A 27,056-nucleotide genomic window follows, 5' to 3' on the forward strand; every position below is an offset into this window, starting at 1 on the left:
CTCCTACAGCAGCTTCCATTCAGGCTGGACGACTCTCCTTTGCAAGATACAAGTTACGTGACCGTAAAAAATTGCGGTTCTTGGTGGAAACACTCGAGGGATCTCATCTTTGGAGAGAACCATCCGCAGCTACGAAAGCGACTTTCGACTCATCAGTTCTACATGGTTTGAATGCTGGGATTTCCATCCTTTGGCCGAATCAAATTATTTGGCCATATTGCCCAGTGGGATATCAGGTTGCGAACTCTCCGATGCTCTGTTCTGCTCGTCCCACTTGATGTTGCGGAGGTTATTTTCCGCGCGGCGAAGTCGTTTCAGCTGCTTATCCCGACGCCAACCGTAGAATACTAGGCCCGCAATTATAATCACTCCTGCGACAACTCCGACCACGATTCCTGCGATGGCACCACCAGAGAGGCCTGACGACGAAGACGAGCTCGACGTGGTAGACGAAGACGCACTGCTTGAGGTTGAGGTGCCGTCTGAAGAGTCATCGTCTGAAGAGTCATTGTCGGAGATGGTAAAGTCTTCCGTGGTCGCGTTGAAGCAGGGTACGGAGACGTCGAATTGGCTGGTCGAGACAAAAGAAATGTCGGCGCAGGCATAGAATGTCTCGTTCTTGTCTGTGTCGAAGTCTGAGGTGTATTTGAGCTGCAAAGTTGCATTTGCGCCGGCCTCGACATCGGTGGGAGGATTTGGGACAGGATAGCAAGTGTGACCCTCGTCCACCTCCGGAATATGTGTCGCGGCGATGATCTCCTCAAAGTCATCATTCGAGGTCGGGTCTGTGAAGGTTTCATCAGTCTCAAGACAACCCTGGGGCGGAAGGTATGGGCCAAGCTTACTGCTGTTATAAGAAATGGAGACTGTCATCTCCCATGATTCGTCCTGTGCCACAAGAGAAACCACTCCATTGACTACACATCATCAGTTGGACAGTTGCGGAATGCGGACAGCGACAACGTACGGAGGGGGAAGATGGTACGGTTCCCCGGCGCCGAGGCGGAACCGCAGGGGGCGCGGTTGTCGACATCGGCGCCCCAGAGTCGATCCGGTGGCCACATAAAGGCGACAGGGCCCATCTCCTTGGAGGCCTCCTCTCCATGCTCTTCTTGTGCTCGAGCCCGGCCGGCAGTGTAGGCCAAGAGCAAGAGCAAGACGTTTGGAACTGACAACATCTTGTCCAGGCTGGATTGAAATTGCTGGAGAGAGTCTGGTTGCTGGCAGACTGGATGTATTGCGAAATTGATAAGATCACTTGACAATCCGGGTAGGGGGTACGAGAAGACAAATCCCATATATAAGATGGGCTAGGACTCTGCTAGCTACCTCTTTTTCAGTCCATGTCCATGGCGTCTGCGGAAAACAGGACAACCAAGCGACATCGGGTTCCCAAGACCCACGGCCAAGGACCATGACACCAATTTCATGGGAAGTGCTCTGGCCGTACTAAAGCGAGCACGAACGGCTACCACCGAACGGGTTGGCAACCAGCCATTTATTAGCAACAAACCCATTAGCTACACTTGGCGCCGTGCAACTACTAGTACTGTAGTTGACGAGCGGTGCGACGGGCAAGTCTTGGGGGAGGAACGGATTGAGACATATCTGGCCAATCTGATAAACAAAATCTGTGCGGGACCCATTCATTCTCCGCCGTGCTGTCATTGGCTGCTCTCCAACCTCAGAAGCCGTGTCCAAGCCATCAACATCGACTACAAAGCCTTGGACATACATCCGGAAGGTTGCAAATGAGTGGTCTGATCCTGGGCCTAGCAAAGATTGCGGTTTTCGGCACGGAACATTCCTGCATGCATAACATGTCGGCAATGTTGAAGTTTTCCGCGCCAAAGAGGAGCTGTATGTACAAGCATGTTTCCTTTTGGTGCATCTTATCTTTCTGGTCCACGATGGTCTCACTCGATTCAATAGTCTATTCCCAATACCTCTTTTCGGCTCCGCCCTGGGAATTCCACGTTGTGGTTGACCAGGAGTTGAATTCTGGGCGTTGCTGGCCAGCTCCTACCACAATGATCGACCGTGGCATAGTTCTATTGCTGATGGTCCACAAAGTTTTGAAGAAGTGATCAGTCTCTGAGAAGCAAGTCCAGGCCTCGTCTTGAAAAGAGGGTGTGCTCTGATTAACGAGCTAATTTGTGTGACTCGTGAGTGCCTCTGAGCGTCCCACCTCTTGCGCCGAGTCTATTTGGGAGGATCAATGTCTCTTCGTTTCCTCTACCTCGAGCGCAAGTTGCCTGGACTTGGATCCTCCTACCGCTCCCTTCGAGCCAATGTCCTCCGAAATCTTGTGCTCCATTCTTCCGATTTCCGAAGTGTCTGAAACCTCTTCCGAGGAATCGAGAATCACGTGGCTATCAATATATTGTTTTTCAACGATTTCTTCTTCTAAACCCAGTCTAAAAGCAACCCTCTTGGGTGTGGCAGAAATAACATCATGTCTAAATAGCCCATATCCAGCGCTGCTAACAGAGGTGGATAGGAAACCACCATTGCTGTCCAAAAACACAGTTTTGGCGAGAACGAAAGAGAACAATGCACTGTCGGAAGTTGGGTCAAGTGTCAAAAATCAATCCTTTAGTGGATTATGTGGCTTGAACGCACTCTGAGTTCAAAAAGACTTGTCAGCAACGAGAGGAATGGAGCTGAACGTGCATGTGCTGAATCGAGGATCGAAGTGTCTTACTGGTCACGCGCTTCAGAAGATTTCATCTTCAGTCTACGCTCAACCCTCACATCTCGGCAGCCTCAAAGGTGAAGTTTCCATGGAGAATTGGCGAGAAATCAGAGAACATGTAACGAAACCGTCACCCGTCAGGCGTCTCTCTTTCTCTCTATGATAGATCTGCTTTTACAATTTACAGTGATTGCTCCGTAATCTGTAGAGCTGATTGAGACGTTGCTACATAAGATCAATGGAAACAGGTTCTTTGGATTAAAGCACAACGTTCGTTGTAATTGTATCAGTAAATAAGACAGGTCACATCCCCAAGGTCCCCATCTTGATTAATAGAGAAAGATAGAACAAATATCAATACATATCCCTTGACACGTTTTCAAGAGATGCCGTCAGTCGGCGTTGTGATTGTCTCCATTAAAGAAGAGCAGCTACAACAGCACCAAAGGACCACATGAAGATGTTATCCACGCTGTTGAAGGTAGCAGCGCCTGTGTATATCGCCAGGGTAGGAGCGATGGTTGTAGCGGCCTGTGAATTTTTTGGGTCAGCAGCAGCTCTACATAGAGGAACAATGCAGGTTGGTACCTCAGTGGTTGAAGCGGCTCCCCAGGTGCTAGAGACCAGCGTACTTCCCTCGCTCGAAGTTGGGACACCAGATGCAAGCGTGGTGGCGGAGGGTGAGACAGCGGCGCCGGGAGTTGTAGTCTCACTTGCTGAGGAAGTCACTGGTGCATCGGTGTTGGAGGTAGCGACTGGTGAATCGGTGGGAGTAGTGACCGGTGTGTCGCTGATGAGAGACACAGAGACGATATCTGAAGCTGTTGGAGTCGTTGGTTCCGAGGAAGTGGTTTCTGTTTCTACAGGAACCGCTGGTTCGGGAGTCGTGTCTAAACCACAAGTCGTCCCGGCTGTGGTGACACTGTTGCCATAGTATTGCCAGATATCATATGTCAAGGCGCAAACCATGCAGGCGTCGTAATAGCTAAGGAACGTGGCACTCGAACAGAAGTTTTCGGTGCGAGACTGTGTGATCACTCCACCTATTGGACAAGATACGTGAGCATCTCGCGCGTGGTCTGGGATCTCCGAAATACATACCACAGTTGGCGTGACAATCATAGAGAGGAGTACCAGGCTCTTGACGACGGTGGAGGGGGACAAAGTCTGGGTACTCAAAGGCGGACACGGTGGCAATGCCGGCCACCGCGAGTGCAACAGTAGAGTAACGCATGGTGGGATAAGGAACGAGTGACTGGAGTAAATAATTGGGGTAGACAAGCAAAGGTAGGGGAGCTTGCAGACTCGAAATAGGAAAACACCATGATCCTCTCAACCTCTTATAGAGCCAATATGGTGGTCAGAGCATTGTGATTGATGTTTTGGTTCTGGCCAGGACAGGCATTTGAGACCCGGCCCGGAACAAGCAGAACTGGAATGTCTGCAAATAAGACACGCCTTTCCAAGACTGTTTGACTGATTAATGTTGAAAACTCTGACATTTACCAAGGAGGAGCAGGATCCGTACTCTATACTATCACCTTGGCAACTCCGTTGACGCCAACTCGACAGGAGACTTTGGGTGTCCTATACAACTTGGCGGCCCATTCCGACCAATCGCCTTGCATGCCGAGGTCGGCATTGGTTCGGGTCTAATCAGATACTGTGGGATCTAATCTTATCACTATTAGCCTTAATCTATATTAGGGATCTAATCTTATCAATATCAGCCTCGGTCTATATTGTGGGGGAGCGGCATGTCTCACTATCGCTCAAGCCACGTTTTCGAAAACCACTGCGTCATGCATACTGTGCTACTAGGACCGGACTCGCCGGCTCGCTACATGTCGGCCTTGGCGCCGATTCCGGCCTATCACTCACGCCGCGCTTTCCGCCCTCACAGACTCCATTCCAGCTTGACGCTCCGCCCACGGGGTGCAGTGCGCATATAGAGCTGCCAAGACCCCTTACTCTGGTATACCAGGCAAGATAGATAAGCTCAGGACGAAATGATAGGAGTCTCTGGATCGATGCATCTCTATCAAACCAAAAACAATCTGCCCCTGGATCCTCTCTCTTGGTCGCAATTCTCGTGCCCAGGAGACCAAGATAGCGACCATGCCCCAGAATGGCGGTCCCTGCGATCAGAACTTGACAACAAGTCCACGGCTTGCTCTCGACGAAGCTCTTCTATTTGCTCCTGGCCGCATTTCCAATTTCGGCTCAGACTGGCATCTTACAAGTGTCCAAAATATGTTGAGGAATAGACTTTTGCGTTTCTTTGATTGTTTGGGCGATATCGGTGTACAGATGACATTGCTATAACTGGAACAAGAGCCTTGCAGTTCATACGTGGCTCAAGCAAGAGACTCATGCTCTCGTACGTTCGTTTCGCGAAGATCTAATATCATCGTCCACTCATTCTTTCCTGAGCATCTTTGCATCCCGTCCACTCGTTTACACTCCTTTGTTATGATGAAGTCACTCATTTCCCTCGCGTCTCTCCTCCTTTCCGCCACGGTTTCTGCTCAAACGCTGCCGGGTTCGGAGGACGGGGGCACCGCATCTCCTGCGGTCATATCCACGGGGAGATACATCGTTCAATTCTCCGACTACGGATCGAAAAAGTTCAGAAAGCGAGATGGCAGCGCCGTGAGTCGTCAAAATGCCAACGTATGAGAGCAACTAATTCCTGACTGAACGGCTCTTAGGAAACTTCTATCTTCTTCGAGACTCTTCAGAGTAACGGCCAGTCGGTGCAACCGGCCATCAGTTACACCTCATCTGTGTTTCACGGTGCCTCATTTGACTTGGCTGCATCGGCTACTTCAAGCGAATCGCTCGCGGATATTCAAGCCCTTCCTGAGGTAGAAAAGGTCTGGGAAGCAGGCTTGTTTAGTCTGCCCGTCGAGCCCGCCGGGACCACAGCAGCCGGTACCCCTATCTGGAGTCCACACAATGATACCAATGTCGATATGCTACACGCGCTGGGATATGACGGTAGCGACGCTATCGTTGCCGTTATTGATAGTGGTGTTGACTATACTCACCCAGACCTCGGTGGCGGGTTTGGTCCGGGGTATAAGATTGATGCTGGCTATGATCTTGTTGGCGATAACTACGAAATTGGCAGCCCCTACCAGCCTGACAGTGACCCGGCGGATTGCCATGGCCACGGAACGCACGTTTCCGGTATTATTGGTAGTAACAATGAGGTGGTACCTGGGGTGGCTCCTGGAGCAACGTTGCGCATGTATAAGGTATTTGGTTGCGCGGGAACTGCTTACGAGGATGTGATTGTTGCAGGTTTTATCCAGGCCTATGAAGAAGGTGCAGACGTTATCACCGCGTCTCTTGGATCGACTCGCGGGTTCCCCGAGAGTGCTGTGGCGGTTGTCGCAAGCAATATACATGCACAGGGCAGGCTGGTGACTATAGCTGCCGGGAATGACGGCGCAACAGGTGCGATCAATCCAGGCACTATCCTGCACCGGCTCCTAAGTTTATGTTTTACAGGACCCTTTTATACCAGCAACGGCGGCAACGGATACGGATCTCTGGCCATCGGGAGTGTGGCTCATGAAAGTCACGTTGGTTTCTTTGCGATTGCGCACTCGAGCAGTGGTGAATCGCGCGAGATCGTAAGATTGTAAATGGCAGATTCTGCAGGAACACCCTGACGTTGGTTTACAGGTCTACTTGTCCGACACCCAAAGACAGTTCACTCTTGACGGCACCTATTCTTCTGCCTGGTATCCGGATACTCGAAACATCAATTCTTGCAGAATGTGGTCCGAACCGGCTCTCGGCAGCGACGTTGTCGTTGTCCTACCGTGAGTGACCACGCAACATTGCTAGTGGACATTCCGATTTTCTGACATGTCACAGCCGGGGAGACTGTGTCTGGCAGCTGATGGACAGCAATGTCATGGGCAAGATGAAATGGGTCTTCTATTACAACACTGAGGGCTCAGACTGGGAGGTTCCTGATCGAGCAGTGTATCTACCCGTTGATCAGCCGGAGGGATGTAAGTGTGCCTCTGAATCCACCTGGTGTGGTTTGTTACTAATACCGTGCAAAAGTCGCCTTGATCTCTTACGACGATGGCATGTGGCTTGTCGGACAGTATGAGCAGAACTACACTATCACTTATGACTTCGTGCACGACAATGTTCCAGTGCCCGTGGAAAAAGGAGTCGGTTCCGGAGCAGGTGGAATCAGCTATTTTAGTTCGTGGGGTCCGACGTTGGATGCTCGAATGAAGCCTGAAATCTCAGCCCCTGGTATTTCCAAAGCTCCAAATCCTCGTGTTTCATGTTTTCGCATCGCTAATCACCACAGGTGGCGATATTTTCTCAACTTGGCCGGTCTCAAAGGGCAGTTATGCTACCTATTCGGGAACTAGCATGGCTACTCCCTATGTGAGCTTCTTTCTCGCGTTGCTCATATAGACAGTACTTACAAAGTGCCCATCTAGGTTGCAGGTGTGGGTGCACTGTTTTTCCAGTCTCGCGGGGGACGTCAAGCCTTGGGTGGCGAGGCAGCAGAACTTGCTCGACAAAGGATCATTGCCAGTGGGAGGCCTGTAATATCTTACGACGGCACATCCAACTTGGCGTATGTGGATACTCGTCTCTGTGTTGCTCTCCCAAGCTAACAAACTCTCTAGCTCCGTTGCACAACAAGGCGCTGGCTTAATCGATGCCTACAAAGTGCTTGAATACGTGACCACGGTCTCCCCTCCAGTTCTTCACCTAAACGACACAGACTTCTTCAGCCCTGTCCATACTGTATCGATATCGAACCAGGGAGATGAGGCAGTTACATACCAGATTATCCATGAGCCAGGGTCCACAATCCTATCCAAAGGGCGTGGAGATGCCTGGGTTACTACCTCCCCGTCGACCGTGTCTGGTGAGGGTAACGTGGCAGAAGTGCAACTTTCGGCAGAATCGATTACAATAGCACCAGGAGGAACAGAGTCACTTATGGCCATCTTTACTGAGCCGTCATCCCCGGCGGCCAACACTTTACCTGTTTATGGAGGTTCGATTGTGGTGGCCGGCTCTAACGGCGAGGTAATCCGGATTACTTATATGGGTAAAAGCAGTTCTATATTTCGGTTGGCGCTATACTAACGCGAGATAGGTATCAAAGGCTCCGTCTACGCCAGCGATATCTGGGAGTTCGAACGCGGCGTCCCGGTATGGCTCAGTGGATATGGTGGCTATATGGAGGAGGGCTATAACTACACCTTTGATGCTGGAGAGACTGTCCCAGTACCGTACTTCAACTTTCTATGGTCGACTCGAGAACTCAGCATCGATGTAAGTTCGAACCTATCTCTTCCTATATCCACGAAGCTCACTGCAACACTTTACAGCTGGTCTACCGCGACTGGAACGAAACCGACTGGTCCTATCCTTTCATTGGCGACGAAAATAATTGGCTTGGGTCCATCAGGACTCGCCCACTTGGACTTGCCGATGAGGTTATCAACTTCCCCCTGACCCTCTTTCCCCGAGTTACCGGCACAATCGAGGCCTACTCACAGCCGGTGCTTGCCAACGGTACCGAGATTCCCAGTGGACAATTCAAGATCCTTGCTCGAGCGCTACGCACCTATGGAGACTATAATGACCCGAACGACTGGCAAATAAGGGTTTCGCCCTGGTTTAATATCGTACGGGGGGAAGAAACGACCACGACCACAACGTCGACGACCACCACGACGTCAATGACTACCACATCTTCAATGACTACCACGGCCACACCCACCACGACGGAAGCTCCGAATTGTGCCGTGACCCCTCTGGTGCTCCAAGCTGTCAATGAGGGTGTGACCTACAGTCTGTACAGGAATTCCGACTTCCTAGCCCTCAATATTGCGGGCTCCAACACGCCTTTGGAATTTGCCCTCACAGCGGAAAACCACTTACGTATTACCACGCCAGGGAGCAGCGTAGTCAGTTATGGAAGCGCACATACCATCGCCAGCAGTCTCGTCTACGTCTACTCAGCAGGCCGGATCACCGGCTCATGGAGTTACATGGTTTGCCAAGTTGAGGACGGCCAGCTTCTTTGCACAACAGGGACCAAGACTGAATTTTACTACTGTGGATCTGTACCAGGTGACGGCATCTTGAGACATGGAGCCGAGGTCGTGGAAGGCTGTACACCAGTGACCTTTGTCGCCACCCTCAACCCGGATCCTCGCTGTGCTATTGGTACCAGTACCTCCAGCACTCTCAGTACCACGACTTCTGTGCTTGCTACCACCACATCTAGCAGTGTATCGACGCTGACCACAACTACCAGTGTCTCTACCGCGACTACGAATACAACCGCGGCCGTCACCTCTACCACGGTCGCTGCTAGTACGACCTCTTCTACCAGCCTATCGACATCCACCTTGTCTAGTACCTCAACCTCAATATCGACGACAATTTCGGCTGCTACATCGACAACAACTTTGGCTGAAGCTTCAAGTTTCACATCGTCTGGAACTCTGTCAACTTCGTCTGCAGTTTCAGAATCTACTTCAGTTGGCACTTCTTCGTCTATGCCCGATGCTACGTCAGCCATGACTTCTACCACTTCCGCAGGGTTCACCTCTTCACAAGTGACACCGACGACAGTGGAGACTACTTACATCGCCACTTCCACATCTAGTACGACAATTTCGCCCATTGGGCAAACTACAACCTCGCAGATCGGCTCGTCTATCTCAACTGGTTCTGGTGTACAAACATCCAGCATGTCAAGCACGGCAGGTACATCGGCGACCGGTAGCTCCTTCGGCACAAGCAGTATCGCAACATCACAGAGTGCAGTGGGACCCCTCCCCGGTGAACCCGATTCTACCTCCTCCGCGGTTCAGACAACAGGACAGGCAGCAGCAACCACAACCACGACGACAACGACGAGCTTGTTGACGACCACAACCACGACCAGTCACCATGGCACTTGGCCTCGGTTCAACTCGAGCTCCATCTTCACTTCTAGCACGGTGTTAAGCTCCAGCCCAATCGACGTTTTGCCGACGACGGCCGGCACCACCACTACCAGCATTGGCAAACCAGGATGGCCAGCGAAGCCACATCCAACAACGTCTGCAGACTGGACCACTTCGACCATCTACTCGACGACGAAGATCACCATCACGGCTTGTCCTAGCACTATCCCCCGATGCCCAGCTGCGTCGCTCACCACCTCGGTGACGACTATGGTTGTCTCGATCACGACCACTGTCTGTCCCGTAACTGCCACCCCGACCGAACCTGAGTTGACCGGCCCTAAGCCTGCCTCCACCGTCACCGAGTGGGAGGGACCCCACAAGTCCAATGCGGCGACATGGCCGTCCCATGAATCGGCGTCAGACACGACCGCCGCCAAAGGACAACCCTCTAGCCCTGCACAACCTCATCACGGCCCGGACGGAGCTGACGACGATGATGCCAAAGAAATTGTTACCGTTCCAAGCGCAAACGGCTGGGTTGTTCCATCAGGTGCCGGAGCCACTGTCACATCCGCTGGCGCAATCCCCGCACATTCTACGACGCTTGACGAAACCTCAGGTGCCGAAGCCACTGTCATATCCACTGGCGCGATCCCTGCATCTTCTACGACGTTTGACGAACTCTCTGGTCCCGCAACTACGCCGTCCACTTCGACTTCTGACGCCCCACCCGCCGGCCAGGCGACTGACAATATTGCTCTGTATACCGGCGGGGCTTCTCAAGTTGGATCTACCGGTTCTCGAGTCTTGGTTGGTGCCGTTATTCTGATGGCGATGATTGCCATGATCATGTAAGGGAAAGATGTAACGGAAGCTTCTTTTCACCGTTTGGATGGAGATTTGCATGCGGCCAGTGTATTTGTCAACGTTAGACATGTCCGAAAAAGTGAGCAGTTGTGGATCCACTCCATAGCCATGGTACATACCGCCTTCATATGAGTGAGAACATGCTCCGGAGTCCATGTGGATCGGTCATCCCTCTTGTAGCTAACTTCTCGACCCATCTGAAATTCTGGTCGATATTAAATTGACACCTTCTGGTATGGCATTGTTACCTTTCCGCAGTGACAGTAGGACTTCTACTCTGAAGCATTTACCTTGGCTAAGTCTTCCTAGCTGTCGTCGGGTGATCAATGCTACTTTGACGCATGGGTTGCCAAAGCTTTTCCTGATAATCGAAAACAAGCTGCGAATGAAGATCCACTCACCTGCTGGCACCTACATTTGACCATATCTGCGAGTTTTAGCACTTATACTTGAAGGTAGGGGGTCCAAGCGCAAACCCATCATGTTACTCCTTGTACTTGCTGACCGGACAGCTTGGGATGTGGTGGCGAGCGAAGGATAGAGAAACAAAAAGAACAGCTTCGACAATTCCCATCTTCTTGGTGATTCAAGTCGACGTCGATATAGCCGCAAACAACGCTAGGGCACCATAGACGACCACGAGCGTGAGCTGAGATCACCAACAAGCTTGGTTGTTGCTTTAGCTGCCGAGGAACAAAAGAAACTGACAATCTCATTGCGGGTACCTCCACCAGTCGTATATCAAGTGCAAGTGGCTCGCGGATGGGTTGGCAGTCTCATCCTCGTCGACCTTGTCGATCTTGTTGTATTGTGATGTCTGGACGGGGACCAGAGGCTCGAGTTTGAGGTGCTGCATGACTTGTCGCCCACCTTCCAGTGGCACATCGTAGCTTCCTTCCCTGGCGCCGATGGGGCATTGGCAAAACACGTTTGTGGTATTATTGATGAACCTAGTTTTCGAGGAATGGGCCTTTGAGATAGCAAAACTGTCCCTTTTCATGCTTCAGCATCACGGGGCTGTATGAATGAAATGCCGTTGCTACGCACACTGTCTAACCGCTGGTGGCTTCATCTGCATCTTCTTTCTGCTCTCGAGGTGCAAGTTTGATCTTTGCCTGATCCAGGAACCGGAGGTGCTGGTCGATCCAGTCCGTTGACCACCACAGCTCCGCATAGGTATCTCCTAACGCATCCAGACGCCCCTTCTCCCTTTTGATCATTTGCCATTCCTTTTCAGCCTCCATGACGTATGTCATGTATTTCTCCGGACGGTTGAACTTGTCGACGTCCCTCAAGTTTTTGTAACAGTTCAAGCTGTTGCAGGCTCGCATCTCTGTGTATTTGGACGGTGCCCTCTGGGAAGGGCTGCTGCGATCGTGGGTATAGTGGGCCAAGGTTTCGACAGACACTGAATCAAAACGCCACTAGTCAAGTCAGCATGTGACTTTGATTGGTGCAGGATCAGTGAGTGAGAAGGACAAGGCTTGTGTCAAGTCATCAACAACTTACCTTCTTGTAGAAATCAATCAGTTCCCTGTGCTTTTTGGCAAACTGTTCTTGATGCTGACTGGAAGGAATGACCCTTTCGAAGGCGCTGACGGTTTCGAATACATAGTACGAGCCCAGAAGCACGAAAGGACAAATCTGAACCCATATGCGTCTCTCCATCTTCTCCGACGATCTCCTGCCCCATTGCTGGCCCGATGAAATAATGCTTGTACGGTGCTCTTCGACGTGGTTGAGAAGAGAAAGCTTTTCATTGATGAATTTTGCCGTTGCAAACATATCCTCGGATGCAATGGAGTGAGGCTCAAGTCGGGGGATTTCGGGGTAGGATCGTGGAAAGGAAGGGTATGTTCGAGGCATTTTGGAGTATGCGAGCTGGAAAGAAGTTGTCTGGTTTCTGACATGTGGCTCGACTGAAACGAGTGCAAAAAAGAGTTTCAATGAAGAAAACAGACCCAGGTTCCCCTGAGCTGTTACGAATCGTATGGAGTTGGGAATGCAGATACAAAAAGAAAATATCTGGTACGTGGGAAATATAGGCATCCAATACTAAGCAATCACCCAGGGTACTTTAGTAGATACTAGTATTACAGTGAATAGTTTCAGGCTGTCAATAACACAAAAAAGAAGTATAATGTGCGGGCACTGGAGTTGAACCAGAAACTTTGTGAACCACAACGTGCATTACCACTCTGCCAACCCGCGGTTATATTTGATCCCTGATTGAGATACAAACATTGGTAAATTAAAATATACAACTACTAATAACCTATGTATGATGGTCTGCAGATGTCAACATTATTATTCAACGTTATGATGCAAACAGAGCCTGTACCAGAGTAGGAGATCATAGAAACAATGGGCTCAACAATGCAGCGGCAGCAGTTAATGATCGACATATTTAACCTCGATAGCAAGTTTCTAACATATACTCAAGAGTATTTCGTATCTGTACGTACGGACTGTGCCATTCTGTTTTTAATCAATGCCCAATAGGAAAGCTTCTTTCCATACCATATCGTAAGAAAATATCACGAAAATTGCGCATACTAGCAGATACGATGAAGATGAAAGGTATACTCGTATGGGCTGTCAGGAGTAGACGAAACTGTGCACAAGCAATGTCAAGGCAGGGGCATTAGATAAAACAAGAGGCACTCGGCGCAGTTCAGGCGTTCAATCTATTAACTGGCGCGTTTTCCAGTTGTCTACACAGCTTGAGAGCCGGCCGCAACCGTCTGAGCTGCGGAGAGCTGGAATTGCATCGGCCTGAACAAAACATCTCACCACGCTCTCTGGCCACAATTTCAGCAATGAACTCGACAACACCAGTCTTGTCGGGCTTCGTCAAGTCGTAGAAATCAAGCTTCTATTGAAAACATTAGTGTGTTGACCGAGCTTGTGGCAATACTGGCTGTTTACCTGGCCGTCGTCCATGAATCGCTCAAGCTTGAGGCGCACATCATCCTCGGAGCGGTCGATGCCGTCGAAGTATACTTTGAGGAGTGTTTTCAACTTTGACTTGTCGCATAAGGTCGGCTTCCGGGATTTTAAGTACTTCAGCCATTGTTTTGCGTCCTTCGCTTGCCTTTTAGCACGATTCGCCTCCTCTTGCCTACTAGCGGGTTCCATCGGCCCTAGTGAATTGACATACCGCTCACGGTAGCCATCAACGAACGTTTTCCATTGTCCTAGAGACAGGCCAGCCCACTTGAGGGGTGTGCACGTCATTTGAGGGGCGGCAAATGCCCACTGCTTTGAACCGTATTTCAGTACGGCGTAGATTTCGATGCCTTGTGGATCGCCGTCCGAGGCATAGAGAAAAGGAATTTTACGGCAGGCAGGGTTGTGGGACAGCTGATTCAAGAACTCCCGCGTGGCAATGTCGGGGTAGCCGTTTGTCTAGAGCATAGTCAGATACACAGCTGAAAGAATAAGTAAAGGTACCTTACCGCAACAAATATCACGCCTCGTAGGCGGGCATCACCGGACAACGTGGCAAGTTCGTCAATGATGCTCTGGTGCTCGGAGACGATGACCGCACGGACATTTGTCGACACTTGGAATATGCTGAGCTTTGTGGTCAAACGAGGGATGTTGTGACATGTGCCGCCATGGAGTGCCTTTCTGAAGGTCGTTTTGGTCTCCGCAAACGACCTGGCGCTAAAAGCTTGCTGCGCTGATATTTTGACGCCGTCAGGTACGAAGACCAGGCCTGATGGCTCTGGTTCCACCCCCAAGAGGAACGGGTGGACTTCGAGTGTCAATGCAAGATCGTTCAAGACCTTGGCTGCTTGCTCTGGACTCATTTCGTCCGACTTGATCTGAGAGCTGAAGGCCCTAGACTTGTCGACGCGCTTGAGACACGCATTTTCGGCACAAATCTGAGCAATATGTGAGAGTCTTCCGAGGTATTGCGTGTCATAATGGTCATCGGCAGGCTTGATCGACTTGACTTGACTATGTTTAGTTTGTCGTAATATTCGGGAGCCGTTGTTCACTGCCTCCAATTTCCTGAACTTTGACTGTGAACTGATTATGGAGACCTGCTCTTTGGCATCTATTTGGTTCACAAAGCATTGTAACTTGATGATGATGTCTTCACACTTGAGAGGGGTCCTCCAATCCAGGTTGATGAGCTGGGGGCGCTCTGAGGCCATAATGACTTACTAGAGAAAGGATTGGCTCTGATAGACACCATATTCATGAAGAAACTCACTTGCAAGAACTGTAGGAGAAGATATCGAAGTATGACTTCCTGAACAAGGACACCCAGGTTCCCCTGGGGCCCGTACCGAGTAGTGGAGTGGCGGAGACAGTCGACGGAGGTTGAACTCGTCTAGTAAGGACACCTAGGTTCCCCTAGAGCCCGCACGAGTAATGGCGGAGAGGGTGGAAGAGACGGAGAGGACACCAGACGACAACAGAGAACAGGAGATAAATCGTCTGTAACAGGACACCCAGGTTCCCCTGGGGCCTGATCAAGTCTGGCAGAAGAGAGGCAGTCCACACTTCAGCGAACACAACAAGCTTGGTAGGAGAGGAGAGGCTTGCAGGGAATATCTTCACGGGCAAAAACGAAAGGAAAAGAAGAAAATCAACAGACATGGTAGAGGGTACCGGCGCGGGTGCGGTGGGTGCGCGTGGCATTGCCACTGAACGCAGGCAGAACTGCTCTCATTGGCCGGTGACAGCATACGATTCATTGCTGCAGGACTCATGACTAGTACCCATGGATATAGGTATAAGTACCTTCTCTGCCCGTCTGCAGTGTAATATTTCTTTCTTCTTCTCTTCATATACTCGACTTGCAGGGCCCCAGGGGAACCTGGGTGTCCTTGTACAAACAGACCCTTCCCTCCGAGTTTGTCAGTTCTGCAATCATCATGGCGGACGCATTTGAAGACAGGCCGCTGCAATACATTCGATCCGGTTCAAGATTCTGGGTTGAAAAGCCACCGCCGAAGAAAGGCGACTCCCCTGTGTCGACAATGTCACCGAGCGATTGGCCTCCAAAAGGTAAGCATTTCTTCAAGCAAAGAAAAAGGGCTTTTTCTCACGGATGGTATAGATCCTGCAAGCCTTGCTGCCCTTGTTCGTGCCGGCGTCTTCCAACAGTGGTAGGTCGACCGTTGGCTACCAAAAGCCAAATCATCCACTGCTGCTCCCGCCGCCGCCGCCGCCCCTGTCCCTGCCACCTCCACCATCAGCACCAGCACCAGCACCAGCACCACCAATACCAATACCAACGCCGCCTCCCCCGCCGCCGCCGCCGCCGACGCCGCCACCTCATCTACCATCCCTCCAGCAGCATCAAGCGTTGTTGTCCTCTCTTCCTCCCCTCCGGCCTAACCGAGTCCGTCAGTCAGAAATGCCGCGCCATCCATTGTGGCTCCAGCACCCTCCACGGATATCAACTCGCCTTCTGCCAATCTTGATGAGGAGGATGAAGAAATGATGAAGAAATGATAGAGTGGGAACCAACCCTTGCTCCTGATGTCACCGTGATCAAGGCATATCGCCAACTTGCGCCAAAAACGGTCCAATTGATACCAAAGAAAGCCAGAGCAAGTTGGAAGGGAAAGGGCAAGGGCAAGGGCAAAGGCAAGGGCAAGGGCAAAGCAAGTGAACAGCTCTGGGAGCTGGACTGGATCGGAGCCTTGGGAAAAAAGGCAAATAGCGACTATGTTGTGAACATCAAGTGGCAAGGGTATGGCTATGAAGAGATGACCTGGGAGCCACTTGGCAATGTCCCACAGGACATCCTTGATGTGTACTGGACCGAGCATGGAACGCCAGAGGAGCAAGAAGCCGAGATGCTGCAGCCGGCAAAGAAGAAGCAGAAGACGTACGCTGGTCGTCGTTCTGTACGCAATTGATCATGTTCCATCTTCCCTTGAGGCCTTACTCCCGTTCCACACTATCATCATATTGTCGAAACTGTGGCGCCAACCATGAAGCTTACCGCGACTTTATGATAATATCATGGCTGACTAATCTCCGGGCGGCAACGGACTTGGGCGTGATGAATTTCAGGGCGGAAATTCGAAGCTTTGAAACCCGTCATGTGCATCAACGCTTCGATAATCAAGTTCCATTGTCTGCCCAGCAAAAGTTCTTCCCTCCTGGCAGCGTCATCAATCCTTCTCATGTCTACAACGATACGTAGCACGCAGCGTCCACCTCGGTCGTGTATACGATGTGCCAAAAAGCGGATCAAATGTGACAAAAAGATACCATGTCAATCCTGTGTGAGCCATGGGCTACAGGCGTCTTGTTCTCGGGAAACAGTGCGTGTAAAGGGCCAGATCATATCGTAGGTGTCACTTTCATACATGTTAACATTTCCGTTGTCCACCATCCAACATGTCTGGTGTCACGCGTCCAAGTGTTAATTCACACATCACAGTCCCAATCCTCAAGAGGTAGGCCCGAGCTACGCGGATCTGCTGGAGGAAAATCACCGCTTGAAGACAATAATTGAACGATCGAATCTTTACCGCCAGACAACCGGTTCATCTCACGTTACCTACGTGTCCGCAGTTGAAAGTTTCGAGGACGCATTTCTCTCAGATATTCATGTCGCACACCAACAAAAAATACGGGGACATGCAGATATACTCGTCCCGTCCCGTGCATGCAGCGAAAGGATGCTCGAGCACGGATTCATCTGGACCTCTTGGATTCACTATGCGATCCATATTCCGACTCTGAGTTCAGAGCACGCCCGATATTGGGATGAGGTGGATCACAAGCCCTTGCTCTGTCAAGATCCTTTCTGGTTGGCGATATATTTCGCCTTCATCGCGGTATGGCTCTCTATCATGATATCATATGCTGCAACAGCGCTGATTTATCCGAAGGGAAGTCTGCTCTTCATGACGACGGAAGAAGTCGCAGAAGCTGGCTTGCCACTTGGTATAGTGACTGACGGCGAAATGATGAGGAATTGGATGGCTGACATCAATGCTGCCAGATAACGCGATAGAAGTACTTGGGAACTGGTACGATGCGTCCATTCATTTTCTTGAAAAGGCAGACTACCTTCGGAACTACGACATGCGATCGGTCCAAGCAATCGCAATCCTCCTCGGCCTCTTCAAGAATTTCGGAGACTTCAATCTCCACTCGACACTTCTCGCAGTGGGAATCCGCATCGCCCAAACTCTTTGGGTGAATGCGGAACGCCCAAACAATTCCTTGGTTCTAGACGAAATCTATCGCAGGGTATGGTGGACTTTTATGATATGCGAGTGGCTCCGAAGACCATATGGACCACCATGCGTCCGTGAGATCGACTTCAACATCGCCCCTCCGTTGCTTCTCGACGATGACGAGCTCCTCGACCCCACCTTGGCCGAAAATCCACACCTTGCGCCACCTAAACCACGTCCAATCCAGTATCATATGGCCATGATTGAGATCGCACGATGCTATCACGCCTTCAACATGGAACTGGGATATGTCTGCCACGATGAGACGAAGCTCGAGGCTTTGGTCTTGAAATCGGATGAAGCACTCGCAAGTGTCATTGATAGACTTCCCCCTCATCTACAAGCAGGTTCGGAAATTGAGGCATTGTCGGACTCGGATTCGAATGGTGGAGAGCAGTCACTGGATTGGGCCCTCTGGCAACGAAACAGCATATCTTTGGTTTTTCTGTTCTATCGTATGGCCATCAACAGGGTGCTCCAGCAACAATGGATCCGTTCGCAACACTCGTACGTTCGAAGTCGGGCAGTGTGCCTCGGATCGGCCAGAGCCACAGTATCCCTCATTCATCGGTACAGCTCTGCCTTGGCACGGTACAGACCTTGGTATGCTATTTCCCCGAATGACTCCATATGTCTTCCCCTCTCTGTTACTGATGCTATACTTCTGCAACGTCCAGGGCAACGACGGCGAATCTCTTCTCAGCGGCTATCACCTTGGCTGTTGAAGCACAATTCTGTGACGAACATACGGCAGCAGCCTACTTTGAGGACGTGGAGCGTTGCATTGCCTTTTTCGCTGATATCAAGGATCAAAGTGTTGTCGCTGCTCGTGCGATTGCCACTCTCCAACAATACTTATCTAAACCGACGGATGAGAGCTAAAAAAAAAGTCTGAAATGTTTATTGACTTCCAGAAATTACTCTTCGCGTGCCTATCAGGAGTCACCAAATGTATAGAAGTATGGACTGCCAACTTCATCAGTTCCAGCATTCCACTTAGCAAAGCCTCCTTGGAACTGCAGCTCTATATAGTCTCATAATGATGACCAAGATCATCATGATAATATTTCAAGTTGATCCTATCACAACTTCGTGGAGGTGATGTTACCAATCATCTTCTCGTCAATGGCGGCAGGTTCCTTCCCAGACTCGGTACCCTCCAATGTGCGCTGCGGCGTAACCGAATCTTCGAATAAAGTAGCGAGTTCTTCTTCTGTCTTTCCCTTGGTTTCGGGAAAAGTGAAATAGATGATCGCAGTCTGCCATGATGATGAGCTTCCTGCGACAAATTGTACGACCAAACAGTCAGACTTACCCCCAAGATCAGCATTCCAAGATAGAAAATGAAATAGTTGTATCCAATGTGATCCAGTGCAATCGGATTGACATATTGATTGATGGTCAAGGCAGCCTCAGACACGGCAATTTGAACACCCATGCCCTTTGCACGCATGGGGTAGGTGAGGAGTTCCGGAGGGTAGCCGTACAACAAGGGATTATTGGCGAGATTGAAAGCGGCGTCGTATAGGAACAGGAAGACCACAACAGTGTAAGCTGCAGCCTTTGATCCGTGATTGGCGTACATGGCACTCGCAACCGTCAGTGGAACATTGGCCAAGATCATGCCGATGAAAGACAGAAGCCAGAGCGGGCGGCGACCGATCCTATCGGCGAGGAGTGCGCCAAACATGGCACATATCAGGTTCCAGATTTGAAGACCTCCATTGATTCCAGTCTGAGAGGTGGTGCTCGTGATGCCAATGCTGGTCAGGATGGGAGAGAAATAATAAGAAATAACACCTTGACCATTCCATAGAGTCAGTAGTGCCACTGCGATGACAACGCCCACGCGTTTGCGGTTTGCGGAGGTGCGCCAGAGTATACTCCATCCTTGGGCTTTTGCAATTCTTCCTGCTGCGACGGAAGCATCAATCTCCGAGAGCTCGGACTCGACAATCGATGCAGTTTCGTCGCCATTTGCATGATAACGACCTAAGATTTTCCTCGCTTCCTCAGGTCGTCCTTTGGCATAGAGCCAACGCGGTGATTCGGGGAGGCCGAAAACGACGGAAAGTGCCACAAATAAAGATGGTAGACCTTGGATGATGGACGGGATTCTCCATGACCAGGAAGTCAACATGTGTCCCGTGCCGAAGCAAGTCCACGCGGCGATGATCGACCCCAAGTACCAGAGAACATTGAACTGTGGTCGAAATCAGCCCGTTTCCGGCATAACTGTTGTGCCATTAATACTTACACTAGATGTAATCGTACCACGCATCCTCGGATGCGCCAGCTCAAAGAGTAAAGCCGGCCCGGCGATGCAGGTAAAGCTGATCCCCATCCCGATCAGAAGTCGTCCCACGATGAACATATCCGACTCTTGGGCTGCGGCCTGAAGCACAGTTCCAACACAGGTGGTTGTAGACCCAACCAGCATGCCAGCACGCCTGCCGAAGCGATCGATTATTGGTGACGCGATGAAGGCGCCCGCGAATCCACCAATGAAGACCACGGCTGTGATCAATCCAAGACGTGAAGAGTTTGGATGGCCCATGTCTGTATAACATTGTAAGCAGTTAAGTTCAATTGGGAACTGAGATTTGGAACCAACCTGCTACCCACGGCTTCATAGACTGGAAGCTACCGACGACGACCTCATCGTAGCCCGTGGTCATTTGCGAGATAAGAATGCAAACTTGCCACAACACCAACTTTCGTACTCCGGCATCTTTCCACCATGCTGCGGAGCCAGCAGTGTAAGTTGGCACCGGGCTAGATAATGACATTTTGTCAATGGATGCTATATTTTTCCGACTCAAGTCTTCGAAAATAAGTCTCAGGTTGACCGTTGGTCAGATTTCTGGAGCGATGAGAACAAAACAACTGAGTGCGACATTCATGAGAAACATCGTGCGCCTGCCTCATTTTATGAATCAAGACTTCGTGGTAGGACGATGAAATGTCGTCCAACCTTCATTGATGATATCTCCAAACCGGTCATTGGACGAAAGGGGGTTATCAAGAATCTTGCGCGAATCTCGCCCGAGATGCCATTTTTCAGCCAATGACAAAACGTGAATGGACTCGGGCGAGCCTCGCGCGAGATGCTTAGTGCGGCGGCTGAGCTTGGGGGGACGGTATTGGAGCGGTGTTCGGCGAGCCCAACATGTGCAGATATGTAGGTATTGAAAGAGAGAAGACGGCTCTCTTTTTCTTTCCAGCAAAATCTCTGCCTGCTGTCTTTATCTACAGACTGTTGCTGCAAGTCAAAATACCGCAAGGAGAATCCATAGCCATGCCTCATTCAACTACAGAGCAAGAACAAACTGTCAACACTAGCAAGAGCCATGGAGATTGGCGTGACGACCTTTTCCGGGATGGTTATGTTGTGGTCAAAAATGCCATACCAGAACAGAGGTGTCAATATTACATCGACCAGATGTTCAAATGGCTCGAGAAGTTCCCGTTCGGCTTCAAGAGGGATGATCGATCCACGTGGACTCCGGAGCGTCTTCCCACTCATATGAAGGGCGGTATGTATCATGGCTATCGAGTACAGCATGAACGCTTCATGTGGGAGGCCAGACAGTAAGTACTCACAACGCCGTGTGCTGAAATTGTTCTGACTTGGATGTCTAGGGAACCAAAAGTTTTGCAAGCGTTCGCCAGACTCTGGGGAACCGATGAGCTGTTGGCTTCCTTCGATGGCATGAACTTCACTTTACCGTCAGGCACTCAGCTGCCACCTACGGAGCCCTGGCCACACATTGACCAGTCTCCACGCAGAAAAGGGCTTCAATGTGTGCAGGGCATCTTGAATTTCGCTCCCAATGGCATTGACGATGGTGGTCTTCTCGTCATGAAGGGTTCACACAATCTTATGCAGGAGTTCTTCAAGATCCATCCGGACGTGATGGACAGACCGACCTGGGGCCCAGACGACTGGTTTGGCTTCTCTCAGGACGAGTTGAACTGGTTTGAAGAGCGAGGCTGTGAGATTCTCAAGGTCTGTGCAGATCCTGGGGATTTGATCTTGTGGGACTCCCGGACGATGCATTTCAACCAAGTGCCCAAGAGTCAGAACCTCAGGGCCATTATTTGTGAGTCAGATGCATTACCGCCTTACACTCCATGGCTGACTCCGCATAGATGCGTGCTATACACCTGCATCCTTTGCATCTTCCCAAGATCTCAAAACCAAGGCCGAACTCTTTGATCAGAGAGCTGGAACAGTAAGATCCAAAGATGCTCACCTTTTCATGCATGGCTGACTTTGACAGACACACTGGCCGCATGCAAATCTCCATCCCAACGTCGAAAAGAAACTTCGTCTCGGAAAAGAAGATTCGGCTGAACGAGATCGTCCGTTCGAGGAACCTGAAGAGTCGGAAATCGTGTTGAAGCTTGCAGGAAAGCTAGCCTACTGATTTACAACTCCTTGGCTTGGGGGTTTGCTTCAGCAACTCCGCCTTTCTTTTCGGGATTCCAAACCCCCAATTCTCGTTCTCGTGTCTTCTCTTATCGATTGATCTTCTAATTCTGTGATCCTCGCCGCTGCATATCACGAACGCGCAACTATCATAGTGCGCAACTATCATAGTTTTTTGTAAACCAATGTGTTGAAGTTCTTTCATCGCTTCTCAGTAATTTCGCCCTTCTTATTCTCCAGGCTTCTCGTCAGAAAAGATCACCTATACCAGCTTGTCCGAACCCGGATTTACGACCATGTTGAGCTCATAATATCATTTTATACACGAGAACTATACATCCGCTATCGTTAGTTATGATAATTGTCGTAAGAAAGCTCAATTACTAGTGTTTTATCTCGGCTTCTTCGTGCCTTGTAATTAACCTTTTATATTTTGTGATCATCTTTCCCAGCTGGACCCGGATCTCTGTCATCGGAGGGACAGGGACAAAGACCAATCTTCCGACGTTGCGACAATTGACAATCTCTTCAACGACGCTTTCGACACAGTTGCGACGGTGCTTCAGAGTTCTGATGATACTCTACGTTGCCAAGTATCAATGTTATAACATTTTGCTCTAAAATTTCTTCAATACCGCCATGCCGCCCAGTGTACTTGAACACTTCTGTCTTATATCAACCAAGAAAAGAAGCGGCGATAGATGCGTCCAGGAAGTCTGGCCTTTCCGCCTTTGGCATCCTCGGCTTCCCGCTTCATCGCCAGATAAATCTCCTCTTCTTCCAATATCCTGCGTCGATCGGTTTGCAGATCAACCTCGTGAGGCTTCAAGATCTTGGTTTTGTGGATCCATTTCCAAGCAAGGTACATTATGATGCAGACGGGGAACCCAATGTAGCCGGTAATGAAGTTCTTGTAGTCAAAATTCCCATAGCTTTTGGAAGGGATAAAGACGGTAAAGTTCTTGAAGATGCACATTAAGGAGGTAAAGGCCAAGGCGATGTAGGATCCGGTCAGCCCAAAGGGGGCGGTATATGCAAGCTTGTCGTTGGTGATACCGTGGACTCGTCGAGCATAGATGAAACGGATGTGTGTGAGCAAGAGCGCGAACCAGGACAGCATTCCAAAGATGCTCACGACATTGACAAAGTAGAGGAAGATCTGTTGGCTATTGCCAGAGACGTTGAGGAAGGCCAGGCAAGAGATCAGACTGCCAATGATGAGATTCCAGACTGGAACTCCTCGCTCGTTGGTGTAACCGCAGAACTTGGGCGCCTGTCCCGTCCTGGCCAGGCCATAAAGTGTTCGGGACGCGATATAGAGATCGGAGTTGGCGGTCGACAGGACAAACAAGAGTATGGCGGCGTTAATGATGGCTGGCAACACCTTTATGCCGCTCACCTTGATGGCCACGACAAATGGAGAAGCACTTGCACCAGTGGATGCCTTGTTGGCGAAGGCCAGCTCGGTCGAATTGTATGGCACAATCATTCCAAGGAAGAAAACGGAAAGGCAGTAGAAAAAGATGATTCTCCAGAAGGTGAGCTTGATGGCACGTGGAATGGTGTGGCTGGGATTCTGTGCCTCTCCTGCCGTGACGCCGACCAACTCCGTGCCCATGTAAGCGAATGCGGCGTTGACAAGTATCGAAACAAATGCGACAAACCTTCCCGTGTCTCCGTCGATACCGGGAAATTCGGCGAAAGCTCCAGGATTCTTCCAATATCTGAAGCCAGTCCGGTCATGGTTGGGTCCGCCACCCAGCGCGAGGACCAAGCCTAGGATGATGAGGCCAATGAATGTGACAACCTTGACGCTGCTGAACCAGAACTCGATTTCTCCGAAAACACCTATTCCGATATAATTGACGGCAAACATGATAATGAGGAAAATGGCTATCCACACTCCTGGATTCACCTTGTCACGAGGCACCCACTCTTGAAGAACGACAGCAGCGGCAGTAAGCTGATTAGGGCTTGCAAGGAGGTACTTGAAAAGGTAGTTCCAACCTGTGGATTTATAGTCAGCAGGGCTTCGAGTTATGGATGGACGGGCTAACCTAGAGCAAAGCCGAGAGCTGGATCAACGAAGCGGGCAGCGTAGCCAGAAAAGCCAACACCAGTGGGTAGGTACGTTGCCATCTCGCCAACCGCGGTCATCGTCACATAGACATTGAGTCCGACTAGGGAATAAGCGATGAAGAGGGACGCGGGTCCTGCCCGTGCCAGTGCAGCACCCCTAATATGGGTTAATCGACAGTGGCCTCGCAGAAAGGAGAATATGTAATACTCACGTTCCGATAATGAGACCTGTGCCGATTGATCCCCCAAGAGCGATCATAGAGATGTGTCGTGCCTTCAGTCCTCGATGTAAGCTATTGGCAGGCAGCGGAGGCAAGATAGCCTCGACATCACCCTCGACAACCGAGTTGGTTGTGGAAAGGGGAACATTGGTTTCTTTGGACATGTTGTGGTAGATAGAGGCCTTGTTCGACCTCTCCTGAGCAAGTAAGAATGTAAACGATGTCTTCCTAATATATTCTAGAGGCATGAATATGAAAACATGAAGCTTGATGCGAGGGCAGCTGATTTATATGTATCTATCTCAATGCTCTTACACTCCGAGGTCATGATCCCGTTCAGCAATTGCCTTTGCAGATAGATAAGACATCCCATCGAAGCGGAGCGTAGTCCAGCTGATGGCCATCCTGATAGCATTAACCCATATCAGGGTCATAGTGGTGGAGACTTGAGGAGTGTAGACTTAAGAGAACTAGACTGCGTTGACTGCTCGCCTCATGGCGTGACTCGGGATGCGGTGCCTATTTCAGAACTTGAAATGTCAATATCCTAGGTAGCTGAAGAATCCTCGAGAGTGGATTTAGATAAGGCAGACTCACTGATAAATGTGATTGATATAAAGGCTAACGGAGACGGGAATCTACTGATAATCCTGGCCTGGTCGTTTCATGAGCTTCGGAATGCGTTGCACATTGGCAAACTCAAGATAGACCCTTTAATCTAGTTTGCTGATAGGATACAGGCTTCTCCCAATGAGCCAAAAAGATCCTCAGAGCCCTCGGCCCGCAGACGTAAGCAGATGATCATAGCGCCGCCCCATAGAGTCAATACACAACCTTGACAAGTAGCTCTGGGGTGGGTCATTGCCATTGTCCGGTAACAGCAATGCATTCCGACAAGGCAGTGTACGCCCTGCGACTTCAAGAAAGTCAAGTGTCCAAGACATATATAAAGCAATCATGCATTTCGAGGTTCATAGCTCTTCATAAATTGCTCTACCCGATGACCGAAAACAAACCGCGAAAAATGCTTGTCGATTCAGAAACTGGATACGACAGTGCCCCTACGGCCAGAAGCAATGCTGCGCTTTCACTCGCGGCACAGAAGCATTGTTTCACCTATGGTGCCGAGTTTCTTCCGGACGTCATCGTTCGAGCTGAAGGCATGTATCTGTGGACAGCATCCGGGAAGAAAGTCATGGACTGGACATCTGGACAAATGTCCTGCTTGCTCGGCCACGGACACCCCGAAATCGTCAAGACAATCACAGAGAGTGCCAAAAGCCTAGATCACCTCTATAGCGGCATGCTATCGCCTCCCGTGATTGATCTGGCCACAACACTTGTTGGTCAGCTCCCAAAAGGCCTGGACAAGGCAATGTTCCTCAGCACCGGAGGTGAGAGCAATGAATGTGCTATTCGGCTGGCGAAGTTGTACACGGGCAAGTTCGAAATGGTGGGTTTGGCAGCTAGCTGGCACGGTTCGACCTCGGGTGCGCAAGGTGTGCAGTACAATGCTGGTCGGAAGAACTGTGGCCCCTTGGTAAGAAAAATAATTCCTTGGAAAAGGGAAGAAAACTTTGGTTAACCGTTTCCTAGATGCCCGGAATGCATATGTTACCCTCTCCGGATGCCTACCGATCGATCTTCCGTCACCCTGACGGATCTTATGACTGGGAGACCGAGCTCAACTATGGCTGGTCAATGATCGATAAGTCCTCTTGTGGTGCTCTGGCCGCGGTCATCATGGAGCCTGTACAGTCGAGTGGTGGTATGATCACAATACCTCCAGGCTATATGCGGGCGATGAAAATACACTGCGAGAAACGCGGTATGCTTCTTATCGTCGACGAGGCGCAGACGGCCATGGCTCGCAGTGGCGACATATTCGCGGTCAACCACACCGACAACGGTGGAGTTGTGCCAGACATTCTGACCATGAGCAAAACACTGGGAAATGGTCTCCCTCTGTCTGCTGTTGTGACGAGCAATGCGATCGCCCAACATACGCGTGAGAATGGATTCATGTTCTACACCACACACGCGAATGACCCTTTGCCGGCGGCGGTTGGTCTGAAAACAATGCAGCTGGTTCTTCGAGATGACTCGGCGTTGCTGCATCATGCTCGCAATATGGGAGCCAAGTTACACGCTGGCTTGCACGACATCATGTCCCGATACGCATGTATTGGCTACATTCGGGGCCGGGGTTTGATGGCGGGTGTCGAGATTGTGAGGGACAGACGGCAGGGTACGCAAGCCGACATCGAAGTAGGCAAGCGGATCTCGGCCAAGGCGATGGACTTAGGACTCTCGGCGATGATCTCGGCCAAGAGCTATTTCTCAGGATGTATCCGCATTGCACCACCCATCATTATATCGGACGAAGAGATGGAATGGGGACTGAGGACGTTTGAGAAGGCCTTCGAATTGACCGAGGGATCGGGACGAATTTAGCCTAGTGCAGTGGATGGGCCGTAACACTTTGACGAGAAAAGGTGCTTCACTAGTTGAGAAACTGATTATAGTTGTTGGCTGTATAGCGACCGTCGTGTGACTATCCTGGAAAGCCGGTAGATTGATAGG

At 50.5% G+C, this 27,056-nt stretch overlaps 11 protein-coding genes across 11 annotated transcripts; 5 read left to right on the top strand and 6 right to left on the bottom strand.

Moving 5' to 3' along the window:
* Nucleotides 1-204: 204 nt before the first annotated feature.
* On the bottom strand, nucleotides 205-1,178 carry A1O1_00001 (uncharacterized protein; the record flags this gene model as incomplete). Its single annotated transcript, XM_007720922.1, has 3 exons — nucleotides 205-785; nucleotides 846-917; nucleotides 968-1,178. The coding sequence occupies 3 exons, from the start codon at nucleotides 1,176-1,178 to the stop codon at nucleotides 205-207; spliced, it is 864 nt and encodes a 287-aa protein (XP_007719112.1).
* Nucleotides 1,179-3,112: 1,934 nt separating this feature from the next.
* On the bottom strand, nucleotides 3,113-3,929 carry A1O1_00002 (uncharacterized protein; the record flags this gene model as incomplete). The annotated part of the gene is made up of 3 exons (XM_007720923.1): nucleotides 3,113-3,226; nucleotides 3,284-3,738; nucleotides 3,797-3,929. The coding sequence occupies 3 exons, from the start codon at nucleotides 3,927-3,929 to the stop codon at nucleotides 3,113-3,115; spliced, it is 702 nt and encodes a 233-aa protein (XP_007719113.1).
* A 1,241-nt stretch (nucleotides 3,930-5,170) lies between these two features.
* Nucleotides 5,171-10,509, top strand: A1O1_00003 (uncharacterized protein; the record flags this gene model as incomplete). The annotated part of the gene is made up of 11 exons (XM_007720924.1): nucleotides 5,171-5,347; nucleotides 5,407-6,157; nucleotides 6,212-6,336; nucleotides 6,389-6,528; nucleotides 6,584-6,723; nucleotides 6,779-6,979; nucleotides 7,038-7,117; nucleotides 7,174-7,313; nucleotides 7,366-7,818; nucleotides 7,870-8,023; nucleotides 8,080-10,509. 11 exons carry the CDS (start codon nucleotides 5,171-5,173, stop codon nucleotides 10,507-10,509), a joined length of 4,791 nt encoding a protein of 1,596 aa, XP_007719114.1.
* A 1,064-nt stretch (nucleotides 10,510-11,573) lies between these two features.
* Nucleotides 11,574-12,387, bottom strand: A1O1_00004 (uncharacterized protein; the record flags this gene model as incomplete). The annotated part of the gene is made up of 2 exons (XM_007720925.1): nucleotides 11,574-11,945; nucleotides 12,031-12,387. 2 exons carry the CDS (start codon nucleotides 12,385-12,387, stop codon nucleotides 11,574-11,576), a joined length of 729 nt encoding a protein of 242 aa, XP_007719115.1.
* A 987-nt stretch (nucleotides 12,388-13,374) lies between these two features.
* Nucleotides 13,375-14,687, bottom strand: A1O1_00005 (uncharacterized protein; the record flags this gene model as incomplete). The annotated part of the gene is made up of 2 exons (XM_007720926.1): nucleotides 13,375-13,929; nucleotides 13,980-14,687. The coding sequence occupies 2 exons, from the start codon at nucleotides 14,685-14,687 to the stop codon at nucleotides 13,375-13,377; spliced, it is 1,263 nt and encodes a 420-aa protein (XP_007719116.1).
* A 1,305-nt stretch (nucleotides 14,688-15,992) lies between these two features.
* A1O1_00006 (uncharacterized protein) lies at nucleotides 15,993-16,406 on the top strand (the record flags this gene model as incomplete). The annotated part of the gene is made up of 1 exon (XM_007720927.1): nucleotides 15,993-16,406. One exon carries the CDS (start codon nucleotides 15,993-15,995, stop codon nucleotides 16,404-16,406), a length of 414 nt encoding a protein of 137 aa, XP_007719117.1.
* Nucleotides 16,407-17,586: 1,180 nt separating this feature from the next.
* A1O1_00007 (uncharacterized protein) lies at nucleotides 17,587-18,623 on the top strand (the record flags this gene model as incomplete). The annotated part of the gene is made up of 2 exons (XM_007720928.1): nucleotides 17,587-18,344; nucleotides 18,419-18,623. The coding sequence occupies 2 exons, from the start codon at nucleotides 17,587-17,589 to the stop codon at nucleotides 18,621-18,623; spliced, it is 963 nt and encodes a 320-aa protein (XP_007719118.1).
* A 200-nt stretch (nucleotides 18,624-18,823) lies between these two features.
* On the bottom strand, nucleotides 18,824-20,530 carry A1O1_00008 (uncharacterized protein; the record flags this gene model as incomplete). Its single annotated transcript, XM_007720929.1, has 4 exons — nucleotides 18,824-19,000; nucleotides 19,057-19,944; nucleotides 19,999-20,300; nucleotides 20,356-20,530. The coding sequence occupies 4 exons, from the start codon at nucleotides 20,528-20,530 to the stop codon at nucleotides 18,824-18,826; spliced, it is 1,542 nt and encodes a 513-aa protein (XP_007719119.1).
* Nucleotides 20,531-21,039: 509 nt separating this feature from the next.
* On the top strand, nucleotides 21,040-22,171 carry A1O1_00009 (uncharacterized protein; the record flags this gene model as incomplete). Its single annotated transcript, XM_007720930.1, has 4 exons — nucleotides 21,040-21,332; nucleotides 21,384-21,844; nucleotides 21,894-21,976; nucleotides 22,025-22,171. 4 exons carry the CDS (start codon nucleotides 21,040-21,042, stop codon nucleotides 22,169-22,171), a joined length of 984 nt encoding a protein of 327 aa, XP_007719120.1.
* Nucleotides 22,172-22,843: 672 nt separating this feature from the next.
* A1O1_00010 (uncharacterized protein) lies at nucleotides 22,844-24,637 on the bottom strand (the record flags this gene model as incomplete). Its single annotated transcript, XM_007720931.1, has 3 exons — nucleotides 22,844-24,180; nucleotides 24,231-24,409; nucleotides 24,465-24,637. 3 exons carry the CDS (start codon nucleotides 24,635-24,637, stop codon nucleotides 22,844-22,846), a joined length of 1,689 nt encoding a protein of 562 aa, XP_007719121.1.
* An 860-nt stretch (nucleotides 24,638-25,497) lies between these two features.
* A1O1_00011 (2,2-dialkylglycine decarboxylase (pyruvate)) lies at nucleotides 25,498-26,927 on the top strand (the record flags this gene model as incomplete). Its single annotated transcript, XM_007720932.1, has 2 exons — nucleotides 25,498-26,013; nucleotides 26,070-26,927. The coding sequence occupies 2 exons, from the start codon at nucleotides 25,498-25,500 to the stop codon at nucleotides 26,925-26,927; spliced, it is 1,374 nt and encodes a 457-aa protein (XP_007719122.1).
* Nucleotides 26,928-27,056: the final 129 nt, after the last annotated feature.

The sequence above is a fragment of the Capronia coronata genome (genome assembly GCF_000585585.1).
Source record: "Capronia coronata CBS 617.96 chromosome Unknown acBCG-supercont1.1, whole genome shotgun sequence".
Taxonomy (NCBI): domain Eukaryota; kingdom Fungi; phylum Ascomycota; class Eurotiomycetes; order Chaetothyriales; family Herpotrichiellaceae; genus Capronia; species Capronia coronata.